The sequence below is a fragment of the Saccostrea cucullata genome, unplaced genomic scaffold, assembly GCF_032062105.1.
Source record: "Saccostrea cucullata isolate Sc308-1 unplaced genomic scaffold, CSIRO_AGI_Scuc_v1 ctg1325, whole genome shotgun sequence".
NCBI classification, from domain to species: Eukaryota; Metazoa; Mollusca; class Bivalvia; order Ostreida; family Ostreidae; genus Saccostrea; species Saccostrea cuccullata.
Window position 1 is genome coordinate 37,179 of NW_026925063.1, and position 27,822 is coordinate 65,000.

Genomic DNA, 27,822 nt, shown 5'->3' on the forward strand with positions numbered 1-27,822 from the left:
TATTCCAGATGAATTAATACACTGGAGAGAATTTTTTTGCGGTTTATGGAAAACATATTTTTCACATGTGCAAATCGACATTAACTGTGTATCCCTTTACTCTCTGAATTTATTTTGACATTAAAAGACAAGTACTGTGGATGCATATTATTTCTCTGTAGCCAGTTTCAACATATTTTAGGTCTATACTATTTTTTTCGGGGGCAAAACTTTATATAATGTTGGAAACGGAAACCCCTCCCCCTTTTGACATCATTTTCAAGACCTTATTTGTTTGGACATTCAGTGTAAAATTTACGATAAAATTTCATAGAACTTCTAGAATGAAGTGAAAATTTCATATTTTATAGAACAATTGTGTCCCGACACATACCTGAATTAACAGATTTTTGGATGTCAAATAAAAAAAAATGAGTTTCTCTCTGTTACACATATGAAAAATTATGTTTTGCTTACAAAAACATTACTAATTTATTGAAAAATAAAATTCATGATTTGTGGTTTATTGTTTGGATAGAAAATATGATGCTAAGTAGATATTTCAAAATTCATTGATGTACCTTGAGCGGTTTTAATTTTATGGCGCTAGTCCACGAACTTTTTGATAACCCCTCGTATAGACTTCGTGGCAAGTTAAAATTTTATTGGAGAAAAAAAATTGTAACTTAAATTTTATATTAATATAAAGCTGTAAAATTGCATACAGTGTGTATATTCTTTACGGTTTATGGAAAACATATATGTAGATGGCGCTTAATTTGGTGGGGGAAAAAGTTAAGTAGTTATGGTATTTTACATTTCGTATTGAACATTAATTAATGGGTCTCTTAATGCCTAAAAAAATAAATCCAAATGAAAAATTATGTTTTGCCGTAAAATACCAAGGAACTACTGGTATTATTTAAGTTACATTACGTTATATTTTCGGAGCGTTGTAAAACCGCATCTTTCTGTTTGACTGTTCTTTTTGTTTTTAAGGGTTATTTACTTATTTATTTAGTTCTGTGTCTTCTGCTTTCTTACGTATAACCTTACTAGAGAGATTCATTGAATTTTTTTTTTGGAAACCCCAAAACCTTAAATTGACATTCATCACGCTTTTACAAATAAGAGTGTTGGCATTTATCACGACATGCTTCTTAAGTTTATTTGGTAAATGGCTGCAAAGTAATCAATGACAATGCAGTTATGGACGTATATATGTAGAAATTAACACAAATGACAAATTAATCCTGTAAAGCATTTCATATCAAGACTGTATTTTGAATACCGTTTTCAAATATCATTTAAATTATACATTATTAAGAATTATGCCTTATTTGAAAAAAAAGTGCAATGCAACAATAATGAAGCTTTTACATTTAAAATTATCTTAGCCGGGTTTGCAAGAAAAAAATGAGAATTATGCCTTATTTGAAAAAAATGCAATGCAACAATAATGAAGTTTTACATTTTAAAAAATCTTATTTAAGAAAAAATGAAGATACCGAACAGAGGTCAATAAAGGAAATAAAACAAAAAAATCCACAAACATATAAATTTGTAAACAGCACATAAAACCCTCGAAAGTGGCACACAATTGGTTTGAAACGCTTCAGCCAAAATACATGCATCTATAATAGACTGTATTTGTTAAGTTAATATGAATATATAAACGACCGTGAAATATGGAGATAACGTACAGTCATCAAGTTCAAAGGTTAACTGAAACAATACAAAACAAGAGTAGAGCAAGTACGGACCTCTAAAAACATAAAAGTGGGGCAGAAACCATAATTGTACGAAATGTGGACTTGAAACGAGTTAGCTAAAATCCCTGTTAAATCAACTTATCTCTCAGTAGCTTTTCTCTGCTCAAAATGACTCGTAGTTAGAGCATTTCCTGGAGTATCGAATAAAATGTTAAATGTAAACATCATCTCAGGTGACAGCGGAATTTTTATACATAAATAGGGTTGAAAATGGAAGGTATCTTGTTTTTCATAAAATTTAGTTGAGATATATCTAGTCGAGATAGGACTGGAAATAACTATTGTTAATTGATAAAAAGACGTTAATATAAATCTAGACGTCGAGTTGAAGCCACATATACCATTATCATAATGATACTTTTACCGGATTCCTGAACTTCATAAAATTCTTACTAACAAACACATATTTTGACATAGGTCGAAAGGCATATTTTATTTTAATATTCAAATGCTTCAGTTACGTATATACATCACAATTATGGTTAAAACGTCTTTCATTAACACCTATAACAATGTATCCATCTTACTTTCTTTATTTGTAAAATAAAAGGTTGAAAGGAATAAAACAAACTAAAATCGTCCGTCCCCGGCAGTTCATTATCAGCGTGTTTCACATCGACATGCATTGTCGCACAAGTTTTTGTTCCAGACAGACAATAAAATGTTTCTACGAGCCTTTTTGTCAGTCATCCTTGCACTGCCAGGAACTCTGAATCAAAATTTTGCCGTGGGAGCCCTGGCCAAATTCATTCGATATTTAAAAAAAAATCTTTTCTCATCGGGAAGTACCAATCAAATTAAAGTTTTCAGATAAAGCTAGGTGATGTCAACAGAAAGTACTTACTATTTATTTGACACCTCAAATGCACTTATTTATTATAGAAAACTTAACGTGATTGGTTGAGAAATAAGTCAAGATTTGGATTTTTCCTGACATTCTTCGCTAGTCAGCCAATAAATAATTGAATGAAATTGGCGAGGGGTCCCAAGGTCGTGTGCTGATAAAGGACCCCTGGCATTGCGAATATGTTGCCAGAGTCCGTGAATACACTCAAGTTTTAGGTATCATGGGTATTTTTTTCCCCAATTTTTATGCTTACTGTTGCTCCTCATTAGTGAATTTCTCATTAAGATGGTGTGACTGTCATTGTTAAGTACGCGTAGCTATAAATTTGCATTTTAATTTCAGGTGAAAAAGAATGAGTGTCACGTAACAAGTACATAATTTACATGACCTGAACATAAAGAGGTCTAAAGAACAAAGACAGAAAAATTAAAGATGTACTTTTCAAGACTGATGAGATGAATAAACAATAGCTATTTAAATGCCCCTATCTACATCGTGTGAATTAATCTGAATCTTCTATTTAAAATTTTTTTTTAAAAAATTATATATTTTCTTTATTTTAGCATGAACATGTAAGAGAATATACAAGATACAAAGCAATCAAGTCCCTGCATCTAAAGAAATTTTCTAGGAATTCTAACCACACTTTCATAGATTTCATTTTGGTTTTCCCACTAAATAATGGGACACCTTAAATTCCTAATCAAAAGTTGTCAAAATAAGGCTTAACCAAATATGAAATTACAATTGGGTTGTCCCAGTTAAATATTTTAATGCAATCTTCTTGTTTTTTCTTTTAAAGTGTGTTGTATTTGTATTGTTTTAATAAATAGCGCAATTTATTTCATAAAATCTCTTGTCAATTTATGAATTACATCTAGCAATAATGAAAGATAGTTAAGCTAATACTTAATTACTTTTACTTTTTGCAATTTTTTATAATTCCTTATATATATTTTTTTTTACATCATTTGAACACTTGTTAGTAATGGTTTTTTTTTAGAGATTTCAAAAACCTCGCTCGTTTAATTAAATCAAACATTTTGTTAATTCATTATCGATATAATGACCTTGATAACAGATAGAGCCTACTAGTATCATCGGCTGAATGCTACCGATTGTTAGGTCTGTGTTTTTATGTTTAATTTGACTATCATGGTTTGTTCCATCTTCCTTAACAAATATAAAGAATCTGGGGGGATTAGGCGAGTCATATGCCTACGCGAGGGCAGGTAAAATATCAAATTTAAGAATTCTTACAATTCCAATTTTTGTTAAATTTGAGAGTTATTTATAATCCTCTGCATACAGTAAAGATAAAACCTGAATCAAATGACTTAGAAATTGATTGTAATTAACCCACCAAAATGGTAACATTCGTAAAAATGATAGAAACTGAATGTTAAAACTGTGTTTTTTATATAAAAGTTGTACCATTTTTCTGTAAAGAAATATTGAAAGGGAATAAGGTATCTATCACCATTTTCAGAAACCAAATATGAAATTCAAAAACTCTAAGTCCAATTGTGTGTTTGTCCTCGTATATATAGAACTGTTTGTTATTTTAAGGTAATATTTTAATGCAACCATATCATTTGTTGTTTCACAATTTTAAAAAGTGTGTTGAATATTAAAAACAAAGTGAAAAAATAAGATAATATTTTTTTTTAGAGTCTATTAATATATTTCCTATAATAAACAAGTTTTCAAGATATATAACATTTTGAATGCATTCAGTTCAAGACTACATTGCACAGTTGAAATGTAAACAATCATGGGTAGACCATCAGGGTATGGCTATTCCGTATGCAAAAACAGTTACATTGTAAAAGGAAAGTCTCCCAAGCTAGAACAATACTTAGCATTACTTGTAACAATAACCGTAAAGTTTAAAAATGTAGATATTGTCATTTGGACAGTGCTGTACAAAGTTTAAATGTTTTTAAAAAACTATTCCGATATGCTTACAGAGCGACAAAATCCGTGTGGGCATATAACACGCTTTATTCTTTACTGTAGTTTTTTAATCTGTCTTTTATGCTCTTTCAGATTTGTAACACTGGTCAGAGACCAGAAGAGCTTATGCGAGTAATGCGTCCGGCGTCCGTCCGTCTGTCTGTCTGTCTGTCCGTTAATTAAACATTTTTTCAACTCCTCCTACAATTTTTTGTTAATTAGAATAGTGCATCGGTTTTTGATTTTGATGAACGGTGTTGCCATGGTTACTGAAAATAGAATTTTCTGTGAAATTCCTTAAAAACGCCACTCCTTCTAAAGTTTTTGTCTGATTTCAATATAACTTGGCAGACAAGTAGACTACACTAAGATACATAGAATAGTGCATCGGTTTTTGATTTCGGTAAACGGTGTTGCCATGGTTACTAAAAATAGAATTTTCTGTAAAATTCCTTAAAAACGCTACTCCTTCTACAGTTTTGGTCTGATTTCAATATAATGGCACAAATTTACATAGAATAGTTCATCGGTTTTTGATTTCGATGAACGGTGTTGCCATGGTTACTAAAAATAGAATTTTCTGTGAAATTCCTTAAAAACGCTACTCCTTCTACAGTTTTTGTCTGATTTCAGTATAACTTGGTACACAAGTAGACTACACTAAGATACATAGAATAGTGCATCGGTTTTTGATTTCCATGAATGGTGTTGCCATGGTTACAAAAAATAGAAATTTCTGTGAAATTCCTTTAAAACGCTACTCCTTCTACAGTTTTTGGTCTGATTTCAAAATAAGTTGGCGCACAAGTAGACTACACAAAGATACATAAAATAGTGCAATGGTTTTTGATAAGTACAAACCAGTAGAGCTACAGTCTCGACAGAGACTTCTGGTTTTTTTTTTATAGATTTTTGTATAGATCGATTACTGTTCGTTATTTCAACTTTTATGAAAGTTTTGAATTTTTTTTTTTTTTGAAAATGTATATTTGAGAAAAACAATATTTGGGTTTTCTGTTTCTTTAAATGTATACCTATTCTTAAAATACCTAAGTGGACACCACATAAATAAACTGCATCCGTATATTACATAAATATTCCATATATAGAGGTGGTAAAAAAGATATCTATAGTTAATTAAAGACAATTAATATAAAAGGTTCTGTTCATGCATTTTTTTATTCCTAGGTGCTTCTTGTCTAAAAATGTAAGATTGAATTAAACATTCTGAAATCATTTCGAAAACTTGGTGTTTTCATTGATTTGAAAAGTACAAAACACAAGTACAATGAAAGAATTAAAGACATCACTGTTCGATAAATCAGCAATTCTCCTTTAGTTTAATAACTGAATTTGAGTCTACATTTAATCTCGATAAGCAAGAAATTCGAATTTTTCGATAATTGATTAAAATAATTAGAATGAAGATGAGAAGGACAAATGAGAGCACACTTAAAGCTATAATAACTGGCATAAAATCGAATCCACAGCTTATATCTTCAAGATGTAAGTCTCGTAATCTCCGGCCTCTGACATCTTTGGGATAATAGCACTCCAGATCTCTGATGTACGAGTACTTCTGGTACTTTGATGAGTTCCAATCTCTCTCTTGAATGTATCTTAACACCTCCTTCATTTTATCTGAACATGTGCAGTTGAATGGATTGTTCGCCAATTTAACAAATAAATACTTGTTTTGGATGATTCTTTCAAAATCACGAACAGATAATTCACTTATGTTGTTAAATGTTAGATCAAGAGTTAAATTTGAAATGCTATTACCCATCATCCTCGCATCAGTTCGCGGGAAAACAATATCCTGAATTCGGTTGTAAGACATATCCAGGTACTTCAAATTTGGAAAGTACATCCACCAGGTTTTAAAATTTTCAGGTATGCGATAAATATTAGAATGTGATATATTTAGAACGGATAATTCTGGAAATCTATTTTGTTCGATTAGGTTGGTTGCATAATATCTACTTAATGATGATGTGACGGATTGTTCAAGCACCTCTAGTTTTTTGTAAACACACTTATGTGGTGACAATCTACTATCCATTATGTTTTCGGTGGCTATTTTTGCGAACATTTCAATATCCGACTTTGAATTTCCTAGATCATGAATGAATGAGAAGGTATGGTTCCGCTCTATTTTTATTCTTAAATTCTCTTCGCTTCCACACAAAGCACTTCTCGGCAGATTTGCCGTCTTTATTTGAAGACTTTCATACATTAATTTAAGTCCTGTTGAATGTTGCACATTTATTAGAACATATTCTTCCAGTACGTCTGGAAGAAGGTCCAAATCATGTCTTCTAAAGTCTGCATAATAGCCGTCTGCTATGCAGTCATGCACATGGAGCTTAATAATATTACTGGCTTTTACTGGTGTTGGAAGTGAGATTCTAGCACCATTTTGACACTGCACAGAAAAACTGTACTTTTCATCTTTTTCCAATATATGCTGTCGTAGTATTGAAAAATTCCATTTACCGGAGGAGGATCCGTTTATGTAGCAATTATAGTGCAGCAATGTGTCATTGTTCCTTATTTTTTGCTGATCACAGAATTCCTCCCAATACGGTGGTAATCTGGAATCCAATACAGTGGAAATATTTCCATGTATTTGACCACTATCGTAATTTGTTGAATTGATAACATCAGTGGTATTTGTGGAAGAGTTAAACTCACGTGAAAGTCCATCCGGTGCAGTTGCTTGTAGAGAATTTATCGAATGCAACAAAAGAAATAATTGAAAAAATTTATATAATGCCATTTTCAAATATTGCATCCCTAAAAAGATTATTTTCATCAGTTCCAAAAGTACAATCGAGTAAAATCAAATGCGTCCACCGATTTCTTCTTATGTTGACATAGGAACGTGAAAGCATTTAAATGCTAAAACTCAAATTTCCAGTTTTATTAATAGAAATTAATTTCCAGTGTCTTGTTTTTTTTTTAAATATATATATCACATATAAAAGTAAAGGATATTTTGCTGTAGTGTTTTCGGGAAATATATACAAGAATGGATATTAATATCATGAATTTACATCCTACTTCAACAAGTTTGCAATGTCACATATTTATGCTTGATTGCATCACGTTTTTTTCTTAATAATTCATTAGGTGTTATTGAATGCTTCTTAACACGTTTACTTTATACATGGAAATTAATTACGATAATACAAATTAATCTTCTTCAACAGAGTACATACGCTCTTCTTTTTTTTATCAGTTTTAATTTATCAGCTTCGTTACATGAAAAAAAAGCATATGTTATGCGGGGATAATTAATATTTACGAGCCAAGAACCTTTCATAAATAATAGAATTCTTTGCATTTTAACGATTCCATGTACATTAAACAAAGGTTAAATCACATGATACAAACGTTGTGTCAGTTGTTAACTAGGAATGGGTGTATATTTACAATCATAAAATCAGGCAGTATAGAAAAACCAACAACCAAGGGGAATTCCACGACGGTATCTGCATTGTCTGGGACCTAATTTGTTATTGATCCCTTCAGATAGCTAAGGACGGGAAACAAGGTTCTGAGTGCATGTCAGAAATATATATAAAATGCAATAACACATGCTAATTTTATGAAGTGTTTATTTGATCTTGAATGAAAATCAAAGAACAAATTTTGTTAAATTCATTATTTTTTTCCTTATTTAAAAATGCAAACTTTCAGATGGTTTTTGGAAAATATATAAGTATTCTAATTTCTACTGGACCAAAAAGATTGGCAGGAGAGGGAAAATATCGGTACCATCTTTTAATACCGGTAACTAATCGTTTATACTTGGAGGTATTGCGAAACCCCTGCACTAAAGATTTTTTGGTTTCAAGAATAAATAACAATGATTAACTTGTGCAAAATGCTGTTTCCAGAAAATGCATTATTAAATCTAAATGCAATCTTTAAATGTGTATAAAAATGGGAAATAGAAAACGATACCATGGCCATATCCCCTGGGGAAAAAAACAGTGTATGCATGCAGTCGATTAATTATGGTAATTTTGTGACGACAGTGAAATATACTTAACTTCAATATGTTTGTTCAGGTAATGACGTACCGTCTGTTTTCATGAATTGACAAATTCCACTTGTACGATTTTCCCCAAATGCCCACACTTTTCGTACGAAAATTATCGAAATAGAAAAAAAATACAATCCTGTCAGCAAAAAAGGTTCGGTTTCAAATTAACTCTCTGGTTTAGTTTTTCAATTATCAGCCCCAAAAAACTTTAATTGTTTAGTGATTTATTCATGAATTTAAAAGAAAAATATAGAAGATATAAAAGAAATTAAATAACAATCCTAGATCATGTTCACAAAATTATTTTTATAAACAACACTGCATGGATGTATATTTTTTTGCGACCTAAGACTACCCAACATCTTTTGAAAAAATTAAATATATAAAGTATATGATAATTTAATGTCCATGAAACTTTATCTCATTTGCTAGACTTGTGCAGAATTGGATGGATATCGATTGGGTGACTCAGAGAAACAGCAGTAGAAGAAAATGGCTCACCTAATATATCTCCGATAATGGTTGATCGTGAACTTCTTCCACCCGGCTGGGAAGCCAGATGGGACCCAAATCAAAATGCATAGTAAGTAGCAGACTAAAAAAAAATAACAGTAAAAAGTCTAAACCATATATTTTTTTCACTCGAGTTTCCTCTATCCTTGATATAATTTCTTGTTGCTTTGCAGCTTTTTCATTGATCATAATACACGGCAAACGACATGGATTGATCCAAGATTGAATCCCCAGGTAATGTTTGGAAAAAGTTCATAAATGGCCAAAAACTCCTTATCATATTCAGCTCAATGATTGTAAATTCATATGAATTTACAATTATGATAAATGCATATTATAGATTAAAAAAATTTAGCTTTTTATCATTAAATGACAAAAATTTTGGAGAGCTTACCTTTAATGTATATCCAATGTTGCACTTTTTGAAATGCTTTTCCTACAAAATAATGAATAATTTTTTATCTGTTTGGGACTTTAAAACAAATCTTTAATTGAATAAATGTGTCGTATTTACAGAGAAAGCAATATAACAATCGTTACCATGGCAGTCAGCAACCAGCAGAGGTAAAGAGATGTAGTGAAACAATTATTTTCTTCTTAGATTATCTTATATTATATATAATTTTTGTTATCATTTTAAGATTTGCATGTTGTTTATTTCTTATCTTATCTTGATTTTTTATTTGAATAAAGAGTTTGAAACGGATCTTTTTGAAATATTTCTTTAATTTCTATGCCTTATCATGTATGGAGATGAGACAAATTGTTGACGAAGTCGATCGGCAATCTTACTCTACTAAGTACACACTGCTGTACATAACAGACTGAGGATTATAACACTATTTTACCATACCAAATCAAATTAATAGTATAGAATTAATTTGGTTAATCAGAGGGTGAAGTTTTTACCATTATAGTAATTCTAAAAAAAAAAATAATAAAATCAAAAGTAAACCGAAAATACATGTAATTAAAAGTATTTTTTACAAATTGTAATTTTTTTGTTGTTGTAATTTTCATCAGTTTCAGGTGTGATTTTTTTTCGGTGTTTATAAAACTTTAAAGTCAATACAGATGTATGTCTGTAGACTTTATCTACTGACTACTGTACAAATTACTAACTATTTGACTGAGTTTTGATAAATTTATTAAATTACTGAAAATTTAAACACATATACCTCCACATACAATATATAGAATGTAATAAAATGAATACATTTTCGACTTGATAAATCTAGATAAAACTATAAAGAGATGCGTTCATACTGCTAGGACGTGAATATTGTGTCATGAACAAAATAACTAAGAAAAAATGACGGAATTTATTGAAAAGCATCGGAAAAGTCAAAGCTATTTTAAATGCGTGGAACTAAAATATTTATTTCCAATACATGAACGTAGTGTTTTATTTGTTGTTTTCTTGCATGCCTTCCTTAATAAAAGGTAAAAACACATCGTGAAATTTATGAAAACTCCTGCATTCTATATAGCAAAATTTTAATGTTATCAAATGTTTAGAATGCATATGTAATATACACATGTACTAGTACATACATGTAACTGGTGTGGTATGCTACAGGTGGTACACCAAACTGTCACTGACCAATCAAATGCCAAGTTCGAGGCTTCGGTCAACGCTCTGTTGAGAGCATTCCCACAGGCCAATCAAGAAGTGGTCAGAGCAGTTATAAAAAGGTATATATTTAAATATCATATCTAAAACACATGACGAAATAAAATGGATAAAAAGGGAATAAATGGACAAATTAAAAATTTATAATTTTTTTTAAAAACATTTAAAGTAAATAACAAAATGTAATCTATTAAAAATGTTGGCAATTTCAGAAATAATTTATTCATATACCTTTGGGTATCTGTTTCTATATAATACAGCTGTCAGAACAACCACACAAGAGCCAAATTGATTCTAATGTCCATGGGATTCAAAGAAACTAATACATCTGAAACTGCTAAACCAACTTCTGGAGGAGGAGCTCCACAACAAATGTTGACTCCACACCTTCAGCAACATATGTCACCTCAAAATCAACAAGGTGTACGCAACCAACACAGCTATCCAGTCTCTCCGAATCAAAGACGTTCAATTTCTCCTCAGCAACGACGGTCACTTTCTCCTAACCAACAATTCGATGAGACATCACAGAGTCAATCCCCAAATTATCAGAGGAATGCACGGTCCCTCAATCAAGAAAAGCGCATAATCTCTCCAATCCGCTCTGACAGGAAATCATCGCCAAACAGACAACCAGGAGCATTACAGCAGAATGAGCACGAAAGACTTTCTCCAATCTACTCTGACAGGAAATTATCGACAAAAAGGCAAAGAGGGGCATCACAACAGGATGAGGACCCAACTCTACAGCCAAGGCGCCATTCTTACCAAGCTGCTACAAAACCCTCTCAACAGAAATATGTATCTGCTGCAGAAATAATGGCGTCTTCAAGGAAAATAAGCCATGATTCACATCAAACCATTCACGAGCAAAATCAAGCAGACGGACAAATATCAAACAAAAACCCTATCATTACCACTCTTTCTCACTCACTTTCCCCAAAGTCCTCAAGCAAACGCTCTTCAACAGACCAAGCATTTACAACAAGTGACGAAAATCAATCTGCAGTTTCGCCCCAAGTTCCTAGAGATAATAGTTCTCATTTCAGAGATCAGGAAATATCAAATTCTGAGAAGGCAAAACGTAAGAATGAAGTTTCTTTCAAAAATATTGATACTGATAGTAGTACATGTAGATTTAAACAAATACACCTTTATCGTTACGATTCTGAATTTGTATTACAGTGAAACAGACCCTGATGGACCAGTTTCCAGAATGTGAGTCTGATGTTGTAGAACTGGCTCTGAAAACTACTAATTTCAATGCGTCTGCCACAGGTGTTTTACTGGAGACATGGAAAAGAAGTGTGAAAAGAGAGTATGTAAATGATATATGGAATCGAAATAAAATATTTGAAAAAACATTCCTTTCAGAATTTTTAAGAATTATTACCCTGTTGCCATATTTATGATTGTAGGGAAGAACAAAGAAGTTATGGTAAGTTAGATATTACGTTGTTGTACATCTATATAAGACAAGACAACTTCATTGAACAATTCTTCAAGAGATTGAAAAAAATTTTCTCTTCACAGGTGATTACAAAAAGAGAACCGGATCTGACATAACTTCGCTTACTCCTGATGTTTCCCCAACAACAATCATTACAAAACAGCCTGCTGCATATCTTTCAGATCAGCAAAGGTACTCAATTGAAAGTTACAGTGTACAAAATTTCTACGTATATTCAAATCGTTAAGTATCATATTTTTAGTTTGTTTCCATTGCCTACCTGTTACTTATTCTCTTCGTTTCCTATGACACAGTTATAAAACTATAGAGCCCACACAGGGCGTTTCCACTTATTTCTACTGTCTGCTGTTCTTCTTGCTCCATTTCAATACTGTCATCCAACTTTTGTGCTTTCCCGCGTTCTACTGTGCGGCGTCACGTTGTTGTAGTTAGATACATTCTCATTTTTCTTTTCCCGACATAGACTTTGAGTCCAATTCTCTCTGCCCTTTTTATCATATTTGTTGTTTTTCTTTTATTGAGCAGTTTCCTTGATTATAATAGGGTGTCAACATCTTCAAATTCTAAATCATATACTTTTATTAATAAAATTCCATTTTATCCTGGTCTTGCCATTCTTCAATGATTTCTTCACTAACTTGTCCATTGTCATCAAGGGAAAAACCGACATGTTGCAGCTTTCCTTTCTCTACGAAGTTTTGCAATATGCAGATTGTTCTTCTCTTTAAAAAAAAAACCAGCCTGCTTTTTTGTTGCTGTGAATCTTTTCCTTTTCCTATCCCTACCTTCTGACCCAGAACTAGGGAGTAAAGAGATTTCTCCCCGATTCTTACATTTTGTATTCCGATTCCCTTTCTTTGACAACTTTATAATGAGTTCCTTCTTCCATGTTTCACATTTTTTTCTTGTTCCATATCTTATCAAGAGGACTTTTTATCTTTTCTGTTGTAAATTCTAAATATGCTTTCATTACTTCTGCTGTGTTGTCTATTCCTGCTGAATTACCATGGTTTAAGTTTTTACTGAATTTTCTTTTCTCCGTATTATGGTTCGCTGCTGATTATCTCTGCTTTATGCGACTGTAATTTCCTCATCTACATGCAACACGAATTTTACTTACTCCTCTCTATTGAAGGTGTCTATATTTTTATTTCATAATTTCATTTCTGCTTCCACATTTTACTTCAGCAATGAATCTTGGGCGAATCAACATTCGATTGGAAACGACCCGAGTTCTTCAGAAAGAAAGATATCTCTCAAAACTTTGCTTGTGACATCTCAGTAAGTAATCAGTCTTATATCTAAAGTAAATTGTCCATTAATCATAGAATAAAAGATTTACAAAATGCCTTAAAACAAAAGTATCGTTAGCTCTCTTCAGCTCTTTTCATTTTGTAAGTTTGTATATGAAATTGTATCGCGAGAACAAACATTATTCAACATCAAAAGTCCATAAAACAATAAAAAATAGGAGCAGAGCAAACACGGACCTCCAAAAATCAAACGTGGGATCAGGTGCCATGGAGGAGTGAACATCCCTACCGACCGGTCACACCCGGCGTGTGCTCTTTGTCATGATCGAGAATTAATTGAACAAGAGGCCCACGGGCCTTATAGGTCACCTGAGTATCATGTAACAACTTTCCAGTGATTGTATTTGGTTCGAGTTTTAATCCAAAAGCCATGAAATTCACAAATTCTGAAAGAGGCACTGTGGCAACGCACTTTGAAAAAATTACGCACTTTGAAAAAAAATTTCAAAGTGCGTTAAAATTGGGACAAAATCAACGCACTTTGAAAAAATTTTTCAAAGTGCGTTAAATTTGGGACCAACTCAACGCACTTTGAAAAAATTTTTCAAAGTGCGTTAAGAGTCTACATCAATATATTTTACCATGGAGACACTTAACGCACTTTGAAAAAAAATTAAATCATATTTTAGTAATGGAAAGATTTTATTTGTTATTTATCTTTCAAAAAACTTATGAATTGATTAACTCACGTCGAAAAAAGGAGAAGACGGGTATAAGATCCCTCAGTCCAAATCTTTATCTTTTGAATACATAGGTGTCGGTAACAAACGGGGGAGGGGAGCAATAAACCCAAAAAGGGTAAGCTGCATTTTCAATGCTTATACGATGTATATATCTTTCCAGAATAAGTGGGGGGCTAAGCCCCTCCTCCCCTGGCTCATTGCCCGGTCTCGATGTCTATGCTATACTCATTTATATAATTATGTATTTACCTAACTGTTATGAAGTTGAAAACTTTTAATATTAAATGAGTTAATTAAAACAGATGAAAACTAGAAATATTGAAGTACAGTAAAACGTATGAGAGAGAAAGAATTTTCATAGTTTTGAACAATCAAATGCCCCCTTTTTATTATGATAAATGCTAAGTTGCTTTAAGCTGTCCACTGTTAGTGCCCCCTTTACACCTTTACATATACTTATCAAAGACTAGAATTTAAAGAAAAGAAAGAAACGAATTAATGATCTTAAACAATCGTCACTCTTTTTTTCAAGACCCTTTTCCCTTTTATTTTATCAAAACCTCAAATATTTAAAACGTCAGCTTGTCAGGTCGTGAAGTGACTTCATCATAAAAAAGTTATCCATCCAGGATCTGTTATTTATCAACCGATTATTTGTAAGAATATTGATCAATCTACATTTTTTTTCAAAGTGCGTCAATATGGTCGATATCAACGCACTTTGAAAAAAAAATTAATTTTTTCAAAGTGCGTTATAGCTTGGTCCCAAATTTAACGCACTTTGAAAAAAATTTTCAAAGTGCGTAATTTTTCAAAGTGCGTTGTAACAAGGCACTATTGCTTATCAAAGAGCAGATTTCAAAGCATAATTTATTTTTAGTCAAAGTACCCCCCTGGTACCCCTGACCCAGCAGCCCTGAAATTATCTATTTTGAAAGAGGCCCCTTTCTTCATCCTACGGCCAGCATTTTTTTTATTTTTAGGTTTAGTTATGAACATGAGAATGAAAAAGTCCCGAGGGAGAAGGAAATAATTTTTTTTTTGGATAAATCAAATTGTACATTTTTTTTATGCTATCCTAATAGGCTCCTTACCACTGGACACATAAATGCTTACAAATAGGAAAGTAGAACATTTAATTCCTTATTTCATCATCTGCCAGTTTAAGCCAGTTCTATAAATTTTGTGATGTTGATCAAAATATATTATAAAAAATCAATTCTTTAAAAGTCTTTCAATATATCTTCATTTTTTAAAAATGTGTTAAGTGAATGTGTAGACATTGTTCTAAAATATACTTGATGCCTAAATTATAATTCCTATCATAAAACAGACAGTGGGTATTGCGGAGTCGGGTGAACATTTTTTTTCAATTAAGTGTAAAATAATTTTTCTGGCTGATACAAATGATACTACATGCCTGTATATATTTGTATATTCTTGCTTTTTACTAGTTGAATTTTTTTTTTATTTCTTCAGGTTATTGTTTATTTCTTCCTTAAATGGACTTAACTTCTCCCATAGTTTTATTCATTACATCTGATGCATAAGCAAACCTTTTCTGAAGAATGATGCTTAGACTGTAAGCTATAACAGAGACCTAAACAATGTCGCTGGCAATATGCAATAGCTACCACGGGCAATTTAAAACCTTTGGGAGGAAAATAATTATGTTCCCCAACCGAAGTTGGGGAATATATTGTTTTTACTCTGTTTCTTATTAAGGTCTTCCGTCTTCACGGAAGACCTTATAGTGATTCTACTGTTTCTTATTATTAAGGTCTTCCGTCTTCACGGAAGACCTTATAGTGATTCTATTGTTTCTTATTAAGGTCTTTCGTCTTCACGGAAGACCTTATAGTGATTGTACTGTTTCTTATTATTATTCTTTTTTTTTGACAAAAATTTTGTGCACGCGATTTCTCGAAAACTATTCAGCGGTTTCTCATGAAACTTTCACAAAATATGTGTCATTATATGAAGTTGTTACATCCGAAGAAAAATTTGGAAAATTCGCTTCTAGTGCCAAGTTATGGACAATTTCCTGATTTTAAAATGCGATTTTGTCGCGCACTTTTATCGAAAATGGCTAAGGATATGAACTGGAGACTTATTGGAGATGATAGATCATGACTTTCTGGATTGCAGAATTACCTTTTCGTGCGTCGTCAGTACTTCCGGTTGTTACGAGATGCAAATTTAAAAAAATCGTATTTTCTAACTTTTTTGTTTTTCAGTATTTTTCATTTATTTTTGGTATCTTAATAGAAATCCTCCTTATTATACTTACTATTTAATTTGTTTGAATGTTGATAACTCTAAACTCTAGATATTAGCATTCAAAAATCTGAAGCGGGTCCAAAATGGCGGCTGTCTCAGTCAACGCCGACATTTCGCAATAGTGGTTTATGGAGTCAGCTGTGCGTTTGCTTGAACAAAAGTAACATAAGTGTAAATGGAATGTAAAGGAATACTTGGATTGTCACGTCGTAGTTACGTTGCAGTTCTGTGTCAAACTAACGTCTTCTATAATTGGTTTTGGCTGGTTTTCAAATTAGAGAAAGAAAAGACTAAATATGCAAATGAAATTCGATACCTAATATCTTTTGTGCATTACAGAAAAACAGATCTTAAATCATACTTATAAGTAATACATTCTCAAAAAAGAATATCAATTAATATTGTCAGTATATATCTCAACCACTCGGTTTTTCCTATGCACACTTGTGTCATATTAAACTAATAAATTTTACAAAAATAAGAAAACGTTTTTTTAAAATATAGCCTCATGGAGTTTATTTGAGCATTCTTCTCTCAAAGACCTGATTCAAGTTATTTAGCAGAAATGATATCTGATTCCTTGACCGTCGTAGGGCGAGACATGTTTTTCGGCGAAACGTTTCAACCTTTTTCGATTAACTAATCGGGATAATTCACTATGGGGAGAAACAGGAAATTGAAAAAAATTCATAGCTTTAGTGTTACATGCATATATACAATTGGAATTTGTAAAATGTATTAAATATACTTTCTGAACCTCGATTCTTAGGCTATAAGAACGTTGTTTTCTTAATTTCATTGAAGCTATCACACCTATTTAAAAGAACATTCCAAAGAAAAGGGGCAAAGATTAACTCGTGGCGTTTGGCGCTAAATTTTGAATAGTGACCCGTCTTTCATAATTTTAAGAGAGAAGCACTGTTTCGTTAATATAACAAGTAGATTTAGAGTAGAGGTCCCGATAGCGTTACATTTAGTGCGTTGGAATTTCATGCTGGCGACTTGGGTTCAACCCCCCTTGTGTGCAATTTTTTTTTTACTTTTTCAGCTCGATTTAACTTTTTTCTTTCCGGAATTGGACGGAAGACCTCTCGTTGCTCGCAACGAGTTTCTCATCTAGTTATTATTATTATTATTAAGGTCTTCCGTCTTCACGGAAGACCTTATAGTGATTGTATTGTTTCTTATTATTATTATTATTATTATTCTTTTTTTGACAAAATTTTGTGCACGCGATTTCTCGAAAACTATTCAGTGGTTTTTCACGAAACTTTCACAAAATATGCGCCTTTACATGAAGTTGTGCAGTCTGTAATTGTTTTTGGAAAATTCGCTTCCGGTGCCAAGTTATGGGCAATTTCCTGATTTTAAAATGCGATTTTGTCGCGCACTTTTATCAAAAATGGTAGAGAATATGAACTGGAGACTTATTGGAGATGATAGATCATGACTTTGTGGTTTGCAGAACCGCCTTTTCGTGCGTCGTCAATACTTCCGGTCGTTACGAGATGCAAATTTAAAAACTCGTATTTTTCAAACTTTTTTGTTTTTCAACATTTTCTATTTATTTTTGGAATGATAATAGAGACCCTTTGATCGATGCTTACTATATACGTTGTTTGGATTTTGGTTAATCAGAACTCCAGATATTAATATTTGAAAATCTGAAGCGAACCCAAGATGGCGGCTGTCTCTGTCAACTCCGCCATTTTGCAAGTAGGGGTTTATGGAGGCACCTGAGCGTTTGACTAAATGATACATGAAAAGTAAAAAAACTACGTGGACTTTCACCTAGTAGTACGCTGCAATTCAGTGACAATCTAAAAACTTAATTTCCGTTTTATTGCTTTAGTGTAATTGTGCTAGATACGTGTGTGCAATGTGTTAAATTTACTTTCTTAACGTCGAAATAAAATAAAGGCGATAAGTGGAAGTTGTTTTATTTAATATTTAATTTCATTGAAGCTATCACACCTATTTGATAGATCAGTCCAAAGGATAGGCACGAATATTTACTCGTAGTGTTTGTCGCCAGATTATGAATAGTGAACCGCCTTTTATGATTCTTAGACAGGTGTACTGTTGCAGGTGTACTGTATACATAACTATATTTAGAGCAGTATTCAAAATTTATTAGTTTTTCACAACCTAACCACTGTGTTTCCCATGCACACTTGAGTCATATTAAACTAATACAAAAGACAGAAATAAGAAAACCTTTTTTTAAATAACATCGTCTAATGGAATTTATATTAACATTCTTTTCTCAAAGATATTTAAAGTTGAACATTGAACATAAATGAAATCTGATTCCTTGACCGTCGAAGGGTGAGACATGTCTTTCATCGAACCATTTCTACTTTTTCATGAAGGTGTAAAGAATCGGGTTAGTTCACTTTGGGGATAAACGGGTAATTAAAAAAAATTAAAAATGATTACCATTTCACTTCTTTTGTGTTACTTACCTATATAAGATATAGAATATGTACAAGCTGTTAAATATACTTTCTAAACCTCGCAATTTAGGCTTGAAGAACTTTTTTTCTTTTTTCGTTATTCCATTGAAGCTATTACACCTATTTAATGAAACATTTCAAAGAAAAGGCGCGCAGATTAACTTGTGGCGTTTGGCGCGAAATTATAAATAGTGGCGCGCATTTCGTGATTCTTAGACAGGTGTATTGTTGTATATTCAAGTACATTTATAGCAGTGGACTAAAACGCGTAATTTAAGCGTGTTGGGAATAAAGAGGAAAAAAGCGCGTTGGATTTTCTTTGTGACCCAATTTATTTTATCACTTTTTCAGCTCGATTTTAGGTTCTTTTCCTGAATCGGACGGAAGACCTCTCGTTGCTCGCAACGAGATCGTTTCTAGTTCTTATTATTATTCTTTTTTTTGACAAAATTTTGTGCAGGCGATTTCTCGAGAACTATTCAGCGGTTTTCAACGAAACTTTCACAGAATATGTGTTATAATATGAAGTTGTTACTTTTTAGGGAAAATTTGGAAAATACGATTCCGGTTCCAAGTTATGGCCAATTTCCTGATTTTAAAATGCAATTTTGTCGCCCCTTTTTATCGAAAATGGTTGAGTATATGAACTGGAGACTAATTGGAGATGATAGATCATGACTTTGTGGTTTGCGGAATCGTCTTTTTGTGCGTCGTCAGTACTTCCGGTTTGTACCGGAAGGGTATTTAAAAAATGCAATTTTCCAACTTTTTTGTTATTCAATATTTTTTTGTGATATTAATAATTTAAATAGAGACTCATTTGCGAATGCGTTATATGTAATTTGTTTTAGAATCGAAAAAGCCAATCTCGAGATATTTGCATCTAAAAATTTGAAGCGGTGTTTTCAATGGCCGAATGGTTAACGCGTTGGATTGTCACGCGAGCGACCCGGGTTCGCTCCCCCGAATGTCCGATTTTTTTTTTATCACTTTTTCTGCTAGATTTTTTGCATTTTATTTCAGAATGGGACGGAAGACCTCTCGTTGCTCGCAACGAGATCGTTCTAGTTCTTATTATTATTATTCTTTTTTTTGACAAAATTTTGTGCAGGCGATTTCTCGAAAACTATCTAGCGGTTTTTCATGAAACTTTCACAAAATATGTGTCATTATATGAAGTTGTTACATCCGAAGAGAAATTTGGAAAATTCGCTTCTGGTGCCAAGTTATGGACAATTTCCTGATTTTAAAATGCAATTTTGTCGCCCCTTTTTCTCTAAAATGGCTAAAGATATGACCTGGAGACTTATTGGAGACGATAGTTTGTCACTTTGTGGTTTGCAGAATCACCTTCTCGTGTGTCGTCAATACTTCCGGTCGTTACGAGATGCAAATTTAAAAAAATCGTATTTTCTAACTTTTTTGTTTTTCAGTATTTTTCATTTATTTTTGGTATATTGATAGATATCATCCTTATAATGTTTACTATATAATTTGTTTGAATGTTGATAAATCTAAACTCTAGATATTAGCATTCAAAAATCTGAAGCGGGTCCAAAATGGCGGCTATCTCTGTCAACGCCGACATTTCGCAACAGTGGTTTATGGAGTCAGCTGAGCGTTTGCTTGAACAAAAGTAACATAAGAATAAATGAAATGTAAAGGAATACTTGGATTGTCACGTCGTAGTTACGTTATAGTTCTTTGTCAAACTAACGTCTTCTGTAATTGGTTTTGGCTGGTTTTCAAAGTAGAGAAAGAAAAGACAAAATGTGCAAATGAAATTCGATACCTTATATCTTTTTGATAAAGGAAAAACAGATCTTAATTCATACTTAAAAGTAATACTTTCTCAAGAAAGAATATCAATTAATATTGTCAGTATATATCTTAATTACCACTGGGTTTTTCTATGCACACTTGTGTCATATTAAACTAATAAATAATACAAAAATAAGAAAACCATTCTTTTAAAGATCGCTTCATGGAGTTTATTTGAGCATTCTTGTCCCAAAGACCTGATTGAAGTTATTTAGCATAAATGATATCTGATTCCTTGACCGTCGTAAGGCGAGCCATGTTTTTCGGCGAAAAGTTTCAACCTTTTTCGTTTAATTAATTGGAATAGTTCACTTTGGGGATAAACAGGAAATTGAAAAAAATTCACAACCGTTTCATCGCTTTCGTGTTACATGCATATATACAATATAGAATTTGTAAAATGTGTTAAATATACTTTCTAATATCATTGAAGCTATCACAGCTATTTAACAGAGCATTCCAAAGAAAAGAGGCAAAGATTAACTCGTGGCGTTTGGCTCTAAATTTTGAATAGTGACCCGCCTTTCATCATTTTAAGAGAGAAGCACCTAGCTGTTTCGTTAATATATACAAGTAGATTTAGAGTAGAGGTCCAGATAGCGTTATATTTAGTGCGTTGGAATTTCATGCTGGCGACTTGGGTTCAACTCCCCTTGTGTGCAAATCATGTTTTTTTTTTTACTTTTTCAGCTCGATTTTACTTTTTCTTTCCGGAATCGGACGGAAGACCTCTCGTTGCTCGCAACGAGTTTCACATCTAGTTATTATTATTATTATTATTATTTTTCTTCTTCCTGGGAAAACCTTTTCCGCGAATGATCTTGAAATCAACACGTCCGACTTAGGTGAAACCTTTTTAGGGTCACTAGGCATGTTATGTAGATTTGCGGAACGAAGGTCATTTTGCGCGCACGTGCTTGCAAGAGCGCGCACGTGCAACACGTGAAATGACCAAAATAACAGATATAGCCGTAACTTTTCTACTTTTTGATTATATGCTTTGATACTCATAATATAAGTATATATTAGTAGTATAGACGTGATGACATGCTCAAAATAGCAAGATCTCACGCGCATGCACGTGTGCTTCGCTCTGATTGGCTGAAACTAAAGTCTCAATATCTTCCTTGTTTTACGTCATAATCCTTTGAAATTTTGAACTTAGTCACACATTATGAAGATCTACAGGATGATATATAAAAATTTTCATGAAAGCAAGTACATGCGCATGTGCTGGCAAGAGTGCGCACGTGCAACATGTGAAATTACCAATATAATGGACGAAGCCGTAACTTTTCCATTTCTTGATGGAATTTTTTGAAACTCACAATGCATGAATATATTAGTAGTATAGACAAGAAGACATGGTCAAAATGCAAGATCTCACGCGTATACACGTGCGCTTTGCTCTGATTGGCTGAAACTAAAGTCTCAATATCTTTCTTGTTTTTCAACAAAATCCTATGAAATTTTGAATATAGCCATGCATTAAGATATCCTACAACATGATACATAGCAATTATCATGAAAGCACGTGCATGCACGTGTGCTGCAATCTGATTGGCTTAAACTTTAAATAGCTATAATTCATTTGGTTTTCAACCAAACAGGATGGGATTTGTAACATAGATAGATATAATAAACTTCTACAAGAAGGTATGGTCACCATGCACATGCATAGACGTGCGTGTACGAACGCTGTAATCTGATTGGCTGAAACTTTAAACAGCTATATTTCCCTTGGTTTTCAACCAAACGGGTTGGGATTTAGAACATAGATAGATGTAATGGACTTCTACAAGAAGATATGGTCACCATGCTCATGTATGCACATGCGTGCACGTGAAATGCTATAAATCAAAAATACACTTGAGTGAGCGTATTTTTTAATACTTTTGGATTAAATACTTTAATATTTAATATATATAAAAATATCTATATAGTGTAGACAAGATGATATGGTCATTACGCACATGCATTCACATGCGCACGCATGCAATGCTAAAATTTGAATGAACTTGGCGTTGTTAAAGTCTCAAATGCATAGATTTTGTCCTATTTAATGAAACTTACAGGGAAAATGGCACCAAAAGGGAGTTGGGGAGCGTTTGGGGAACATCTGTAACGGTCCCCGTTACAATTAGCACTAGTTTACAGATACTTTTGAAACGAATACATAATTATCTCACCAGCATGTCATTGTGCAACAAAGTCGTCAGCATATTATTTGTCCTTTGAACGTGTGAGACGTTTTGAATGGCACTCTTTCGATGAATTTTACACTAAAGCAAGCTATCTTCGCAGATCTAGCTTTATTTACCCGCCATTTCATCTTAAACCGGAAGTGCGAGTTCGTAAATTTGAAATCTCGATCCCGACTCAAATTTGAAATCGGAAAAAAATTTTTCTGAAAATTCAAAACCTTGAGCGGAGGGTTTGTAAAACTGAAAATAAAATAAATCTTGGCCTTAAATATGTAATTAGATCATTAGCATATTGACCAGGAGCAAAGGATAAGATGTTCAAAGAATTCATGCATTTCACTATATAATCATTAGAGCCCCACCCTAAAACAAGAACCCCTGACTCAGGGGCCCTGAAATTCACAAATTGGGGAGAGGCAGTCTTATTCAACATAACTTTGTACTTAGTTACTTTATTTAATGCCCAGGAGTAGAGAAGAAGATTTTTAAAGAATTAATGTATTTTCACTATATAATCAATAAAGCCCCGCCCTAGCACTAGAACCCCTGACCCAGGGGCCATGAATTTCACAATTTTGGTAGAGGCCACCTTATTCAACATAACTTTGTACTTGGTTAGTTTATTTAATGCCCATGAGCAGAGAAGAAGATTCTCAAAGAATTTATGCATTTTCACCATGTAATCAATTTAGCCCCGCCCTAGCACTAGAACCCCTGACCCTGGGGCCATGAATTTCACAATTTTGGTAGAGGACTCAATGCTGATTACAATCATGCAAACAGTTTGACTGCTTGATGTCCAGGAGTAAAGAAGAAGATTTTTAAAGATTTCATTAATTTAACAGGTTTTTTAGCTCACCTGAGCCGAAGGCTCAAGTGAGCTTTTCTGATCACATTTTGTCCGTCGTCCGTCCGTCCGTCTGTCTGTCCGTCTGTAAACTTTTCACATTTTCGACTTCTTCTCAAGAACCACTGGGCCAATTTTGACCAAACTTGGTACAAAGCATTTTTGGGTGAAGGGGAATTTAAATTGTTAAAATAAAGGGCCAAGTTCCCTCACAAGGGGAGATAATCAAGAAAAGACAAAAATAGGGTGGGGTCATTAAAAAATCTTATTCTCAAGAACCACCGGGCCAGAAAAGCTGAAACTTATATGGAAGCATTCTAATATAGTGTATATTCTAAATTATTAAAATCATGACCCCCAGGGGAAGGGCGAGGCCACAATGGGGAATCAAAGTTTTACATAGAAATATATAGGAAAAATCTTTGAAAATCTTCTTCTCAAGAACCACTGGGCCACAAAAGCTGAAACTAATGTGGAAGCATCCTGGGGTAGTGTAGATTCTAAATTGTTAAAATCTTGACCCCCGGAGGAGGGGCGGGGCCACAATGGGGAATCAAAGTTTTACATAGAAATATATAGGGAAAAGCTTTGAAAATCTTCTTCTCAAGAACCACTGGGCCACAAAAGCTGAAACTTATGTGGAAGCATCCTGGGGTAGTGTAGATTCTAAATTGTTCAAATTATGACCCCCGGGGGAAGGGTTGGGCCACAATGGGGAATCAAAGTTTTACATAGAAATATATTGGAAAAATCTTTGAAAATCTTCTTCTCAAGAACCACTGGGCCACAAAAGCTATAACTAATGTGGAAGCATCCTGGGGTAGTGTAGATTCTAAATTATTCAAATCATGACCCCCGGGGGAAGGGCGGGGCCACAATGGGGAATCAAAGTTTAACATAGAAATATATAGGAAATATCTTTGAAAATCTTCTTCTCAAGAACCACTGGGCCAGGAAAGCTGAAACTTATGTGGAAGCATCCTGGGGTAGTGTAGATTCTAGATTGTTAAAATCGTGACCCCCGGGGGAAGGGCGGGGCCACAATGGGGAATCAAAGTTTAACATAGAAATATATAGGAAAAATCTTTGAAAATCTTCTTCTCAAGAACCACTGGGCCACAAAAGCTGAAACTAAAATGGAAGCATCCTGGGGTAGTGTAGATTCTAAATTGTTCAAATCATGACCTTTGGGGGAAGGGCGGGACCACAATGGGGAATCAAAGTTTTACATAGAAATATATAGGAAAAATCTTTGAAAATCTTCTTCTCAAGAACCACTGGGCCACAAAAGCTGAAACTTATGTGCACATGGAAGGATCCTGGGGTAATGTAGATTTTAAAATGTCTAAATTATGATCAGTGGGGTAGGGTGGGGATTCATTTTGTATTACAAGGAGGAAATCTGGTAAAGAACAGAATGGTCAAAGCTTCTCAGGTGATCGATGTGGCCCATGGGCCTCTTGTTTCCCACCCCTCAGGCCCCAGGGGGGCAGGGACCATGAAATTCACAATTTTTGTTCCTCTTCACCCATAGATGCTTTGTGGCAAATTTGGTCAAAATTGGTTGAGCGGTTGCAGAGAAGAAGCTGAAAATGTTTAAATGTTAACGCACGGCGCACGACGGACGACGGACGACGCACGACGACGGACGACAATAGATAGCAATAGGTCACCTGAGTTTACTCAGGTGACCTAAAAATACGTCGACGATTCTTATATATAATGCATGGAGTAAAAAGTTACCTGATTTTTACTTTATGTTACAGAACTGCGTCTCCTTTTACCAGCTTGATAAAGAGAATTCCAGGAATGACATGTTGCTTTCTTCCTTACACTTCATCGACAACCAGGTAAGGTTGAGATTAAATCTATAGATATCTGTGAATATAATTGTAAATTCCATTGCTTTAATCATTTAGCATATTTGATCCTTTCAAATACATGTACATGTACTAGAAATTTGCGACTGTGTAAATGGATACCGATAAAGCAGATAAGATTCTTTGTTATTTTTTAAAGTTATACATAAACTGTTCTCATTCTATGTCATCTTCAGCTGCTTATCATGCAAATACAAAATTATACTGAATTGTATTTCAGTCAATTCACCTCAAGAGTTGTTACATCCGATGCTATTCCCCAGTCACCTTACCGCACAGCGCCACAGGGACCTAACCCAGCCCTGCCTAAAGGTCCCAATAGATCACTTCTTAGGTAAATAGCCTGACATTCTTAAGAAAACTTACGCTATCGGCCATCGTACAAAACTAGAGTACAAGTACAAGTAGAGAGTGTGTTCCAGATTCGTTTGTGTTATTTGTTGCACGCCTCACATATGTTTAAAAATGTGTGCTTTGAATTCAAACAGTTTTAAATTTGCCCGAGTAGGGCATCCTCGCTAGCCAAGGGTTTCCGATCCGATACCTACTCTACATAGTAGGTATCGGATCGGAAACCCTTGGCTAGCGAAGATGAAGTAGGGGGGCATAAATAAAACGGGAGCGAAAAATTCTCGTATAAAACGCGGTATTCTAATTTTAATTTTCGCTCCTTGGAGTTATCTCTTTAAAGGCCTCGATACTATAGTATTCAATTATGTGGATTTTATCTTCTTGATATATTGACTTTTTTAATTATCTTTGAACAATAGAATTTTATTACGGTTTTTTCTTCTATTTTAGCAAGGACATTATTCAAGCTACAGGTCCTGACATGAAGCACAGAAGAGGGCCAGACCCTCTTAATGTTGGGATGAGGGTTGTTGCTGTGGGTCCAAATCCAGCTTTGGTACAGGGTCCAATCAATGTACTGAATGGACGTTCAATGCTTGTAACCTCCTTGTGATTCTTTGAAAGGAATTGTTAAAACATTATTGTTCTGATCAGATGCTCAATTATTTGACATGCAGAGAAATATCTCTCAGAGAATCTAGACAAAATATATGAATTATTATCATAAAATACATGTATTATATATAACAAATATAACAACTTTACATTTTTATGGAATTCATGGTGCCGATCTTACTGTGTGAGGATTTTTGGCATGATATTCGTTCTAATCGATGTAAAAATTAACTGTGATTGTATATTCCTCATATCTTATATTTAACGTTTTCAGTCCTGGCTTGTAACTATTTTCTTAAAATTATGTTAACATAACATCGTTATTATTGCATCGTACTGATTTTGCTTGTTAAAGGTCAATTAATAATACATGTATGTCGTAGTTATTGTTTTTGAATGTGAAAATAACAACCTTCAGTAATTCATGTTTGTAAGCATTTTTATTTAAAATACCAACTTCGCTTTTCAGTCATTTTATTGCTTTGTGATGCATTGCCATGCAAAAAAAAAAAAAAAAAAAAAAAAAAGAAAGAAAGAAAAAATACCATTTGATTAGATTTAAGACGAACTGCAATCATGAAATTATTAAATCTGTCAAGTTGGATGAAAATGTGGGGATTCTTACTAGATTTTGTGATAATTATGTCAAAAATATTTATATTGAAAATATAACAAAAAGGAAAAGTCGTCAATGTGACAGCAAACTAGATTTTCATGAACAGCACTGGTAATTTTTGCATAAATTAATTATAAGACCTTTCTATTCTGACAACTGATGAATGTGATGATCTAACGATATCAGTGGAATATCTTGCATAAAAAATGTTCAGCAAATGGTATTTTCTCAACAATTGCCGAAGATAAAAAATCCAAATTCAAGGTACATTACAATGTAGTGGGCACATCGCGAAAATATATATAATTTATCGGCAGCACTTTAAAAAAAAAAATCATATGATATATATCTTAAAACAGTTGAAGAGTTATCTAGAGTAAGACAAATGATGTCTCTAACTGCAATATTATTTTATGTCTAAAGAATGACTACATTCTGCAAGTTCATTCATTATTAAAGTCCAAGTTAAATGTATATAATTATATACATATTCACGACGGTTGATCTGCAAGATATAAAAATGTCCTATTTTGA

The 27,822-nt window shown here is 33.3% G+C and overlaps 2 protein-coding genes across 2 annotated transcripts; one reads left to right on the forward strand and one right to left on the reverse strand.

The window, feature by feature from the left end:
- Nucleotides 1–5,808: 5,808 nt before the first annotated feature.
- Nucleotides 5,809–25,688, reverse strand: LOC134267984 (toll-like receptor 6). The gene is made up of 3 exons (XM_062750189.1): nucleotides 25,570–25,688; nucleotides 9,513–9,554; nucleotides 5,809–7,272 (listed from the first exon to the last, which is right to left on the reverse strand). The coding sequence occupies exon 3, from the start codon at nucleotides 6,788–6,790 to the stop codon at nucleotides 5,876–5,878; it is 915 nt and encodes a 304-aa protein (XP_062606173.1). The 5' UTR covers nucleotides 6,791–7,272; nucleotides 9,513–9,554; nucleotides 25,570–25,688; the 3' UTR covers nucleotides 5,809–5,875.
- Nucleotides 6,633–27,101, forward strand: LOC134267989 (mucin-2-like). Its single transcript, XM_062750198.1, has 13 exons — nucleotides 6,633–6,692; nucleotides 9,038–9,188; nucleotides 9,292–9,352; nucleotides 9,635–9,682; nucleotides 10,698–10,813; nucleotides 11,012–11,835; nucleotides 11,937–12,069; nucleotides 12,170–12,189; nucleotides 12,285–12,393; nucleotides 13,411–13,503; nucleotides 25,593–25,676; nucleotides 25,927–26,040; nucleotides 26,508–27,101. The coding sequence occupies exons 2-13, from the start codon at nucleotides 9,124–9,126 to the stop codon at nucleotides 26,668–26,670; spliced, it is 1,830 nt and encodes a 609-aa protein (XP_062606182.1). The 5' UTR covers nucleotides 6,633–6,692; nucleotides 9,038–9,123; the 3' UTR covers nucleotides 26,671–27,101.
- Nucleotides 27,102–27,822: the final 721 nt, after the last annotated feature.

What these genes read in the sequence shown, in the direction of transcription:
- LOC134267984 (XM_062750189.1), bottom strand. Translation starts at nt 6,790, where the DNA reads ATGTATGAAAGTCTTCAAATAAAGACGGCAAATCTGCCGAGAAGTGCT.
- LOC134267989 (XM_062750198.1), top strand. Translation starts at nt 9,124, where the DNA reads ATGGTTGATCGTGAACTTCTTCCACCCGGCTGGGAAGCCAGATGGGAC. An exon ending in AAATTCTGAGAAGGCAAAAC is followed by an intron (nt 11,836 to 11,936) that starts GTAAGAATGAAG and finishes TTTGTATTACAG; the next exon opens with TGAAACAGACCCTGATGGAC. An exon ending in GGAAGAACAAAGAAGTTATG is followed by an intron (nt 12,190 to 12,284) that starts GTAAGTTAGATA and finishes TTCTCTTCACAG; the next exon opens with GTGATTACAAAAAGAGAACC.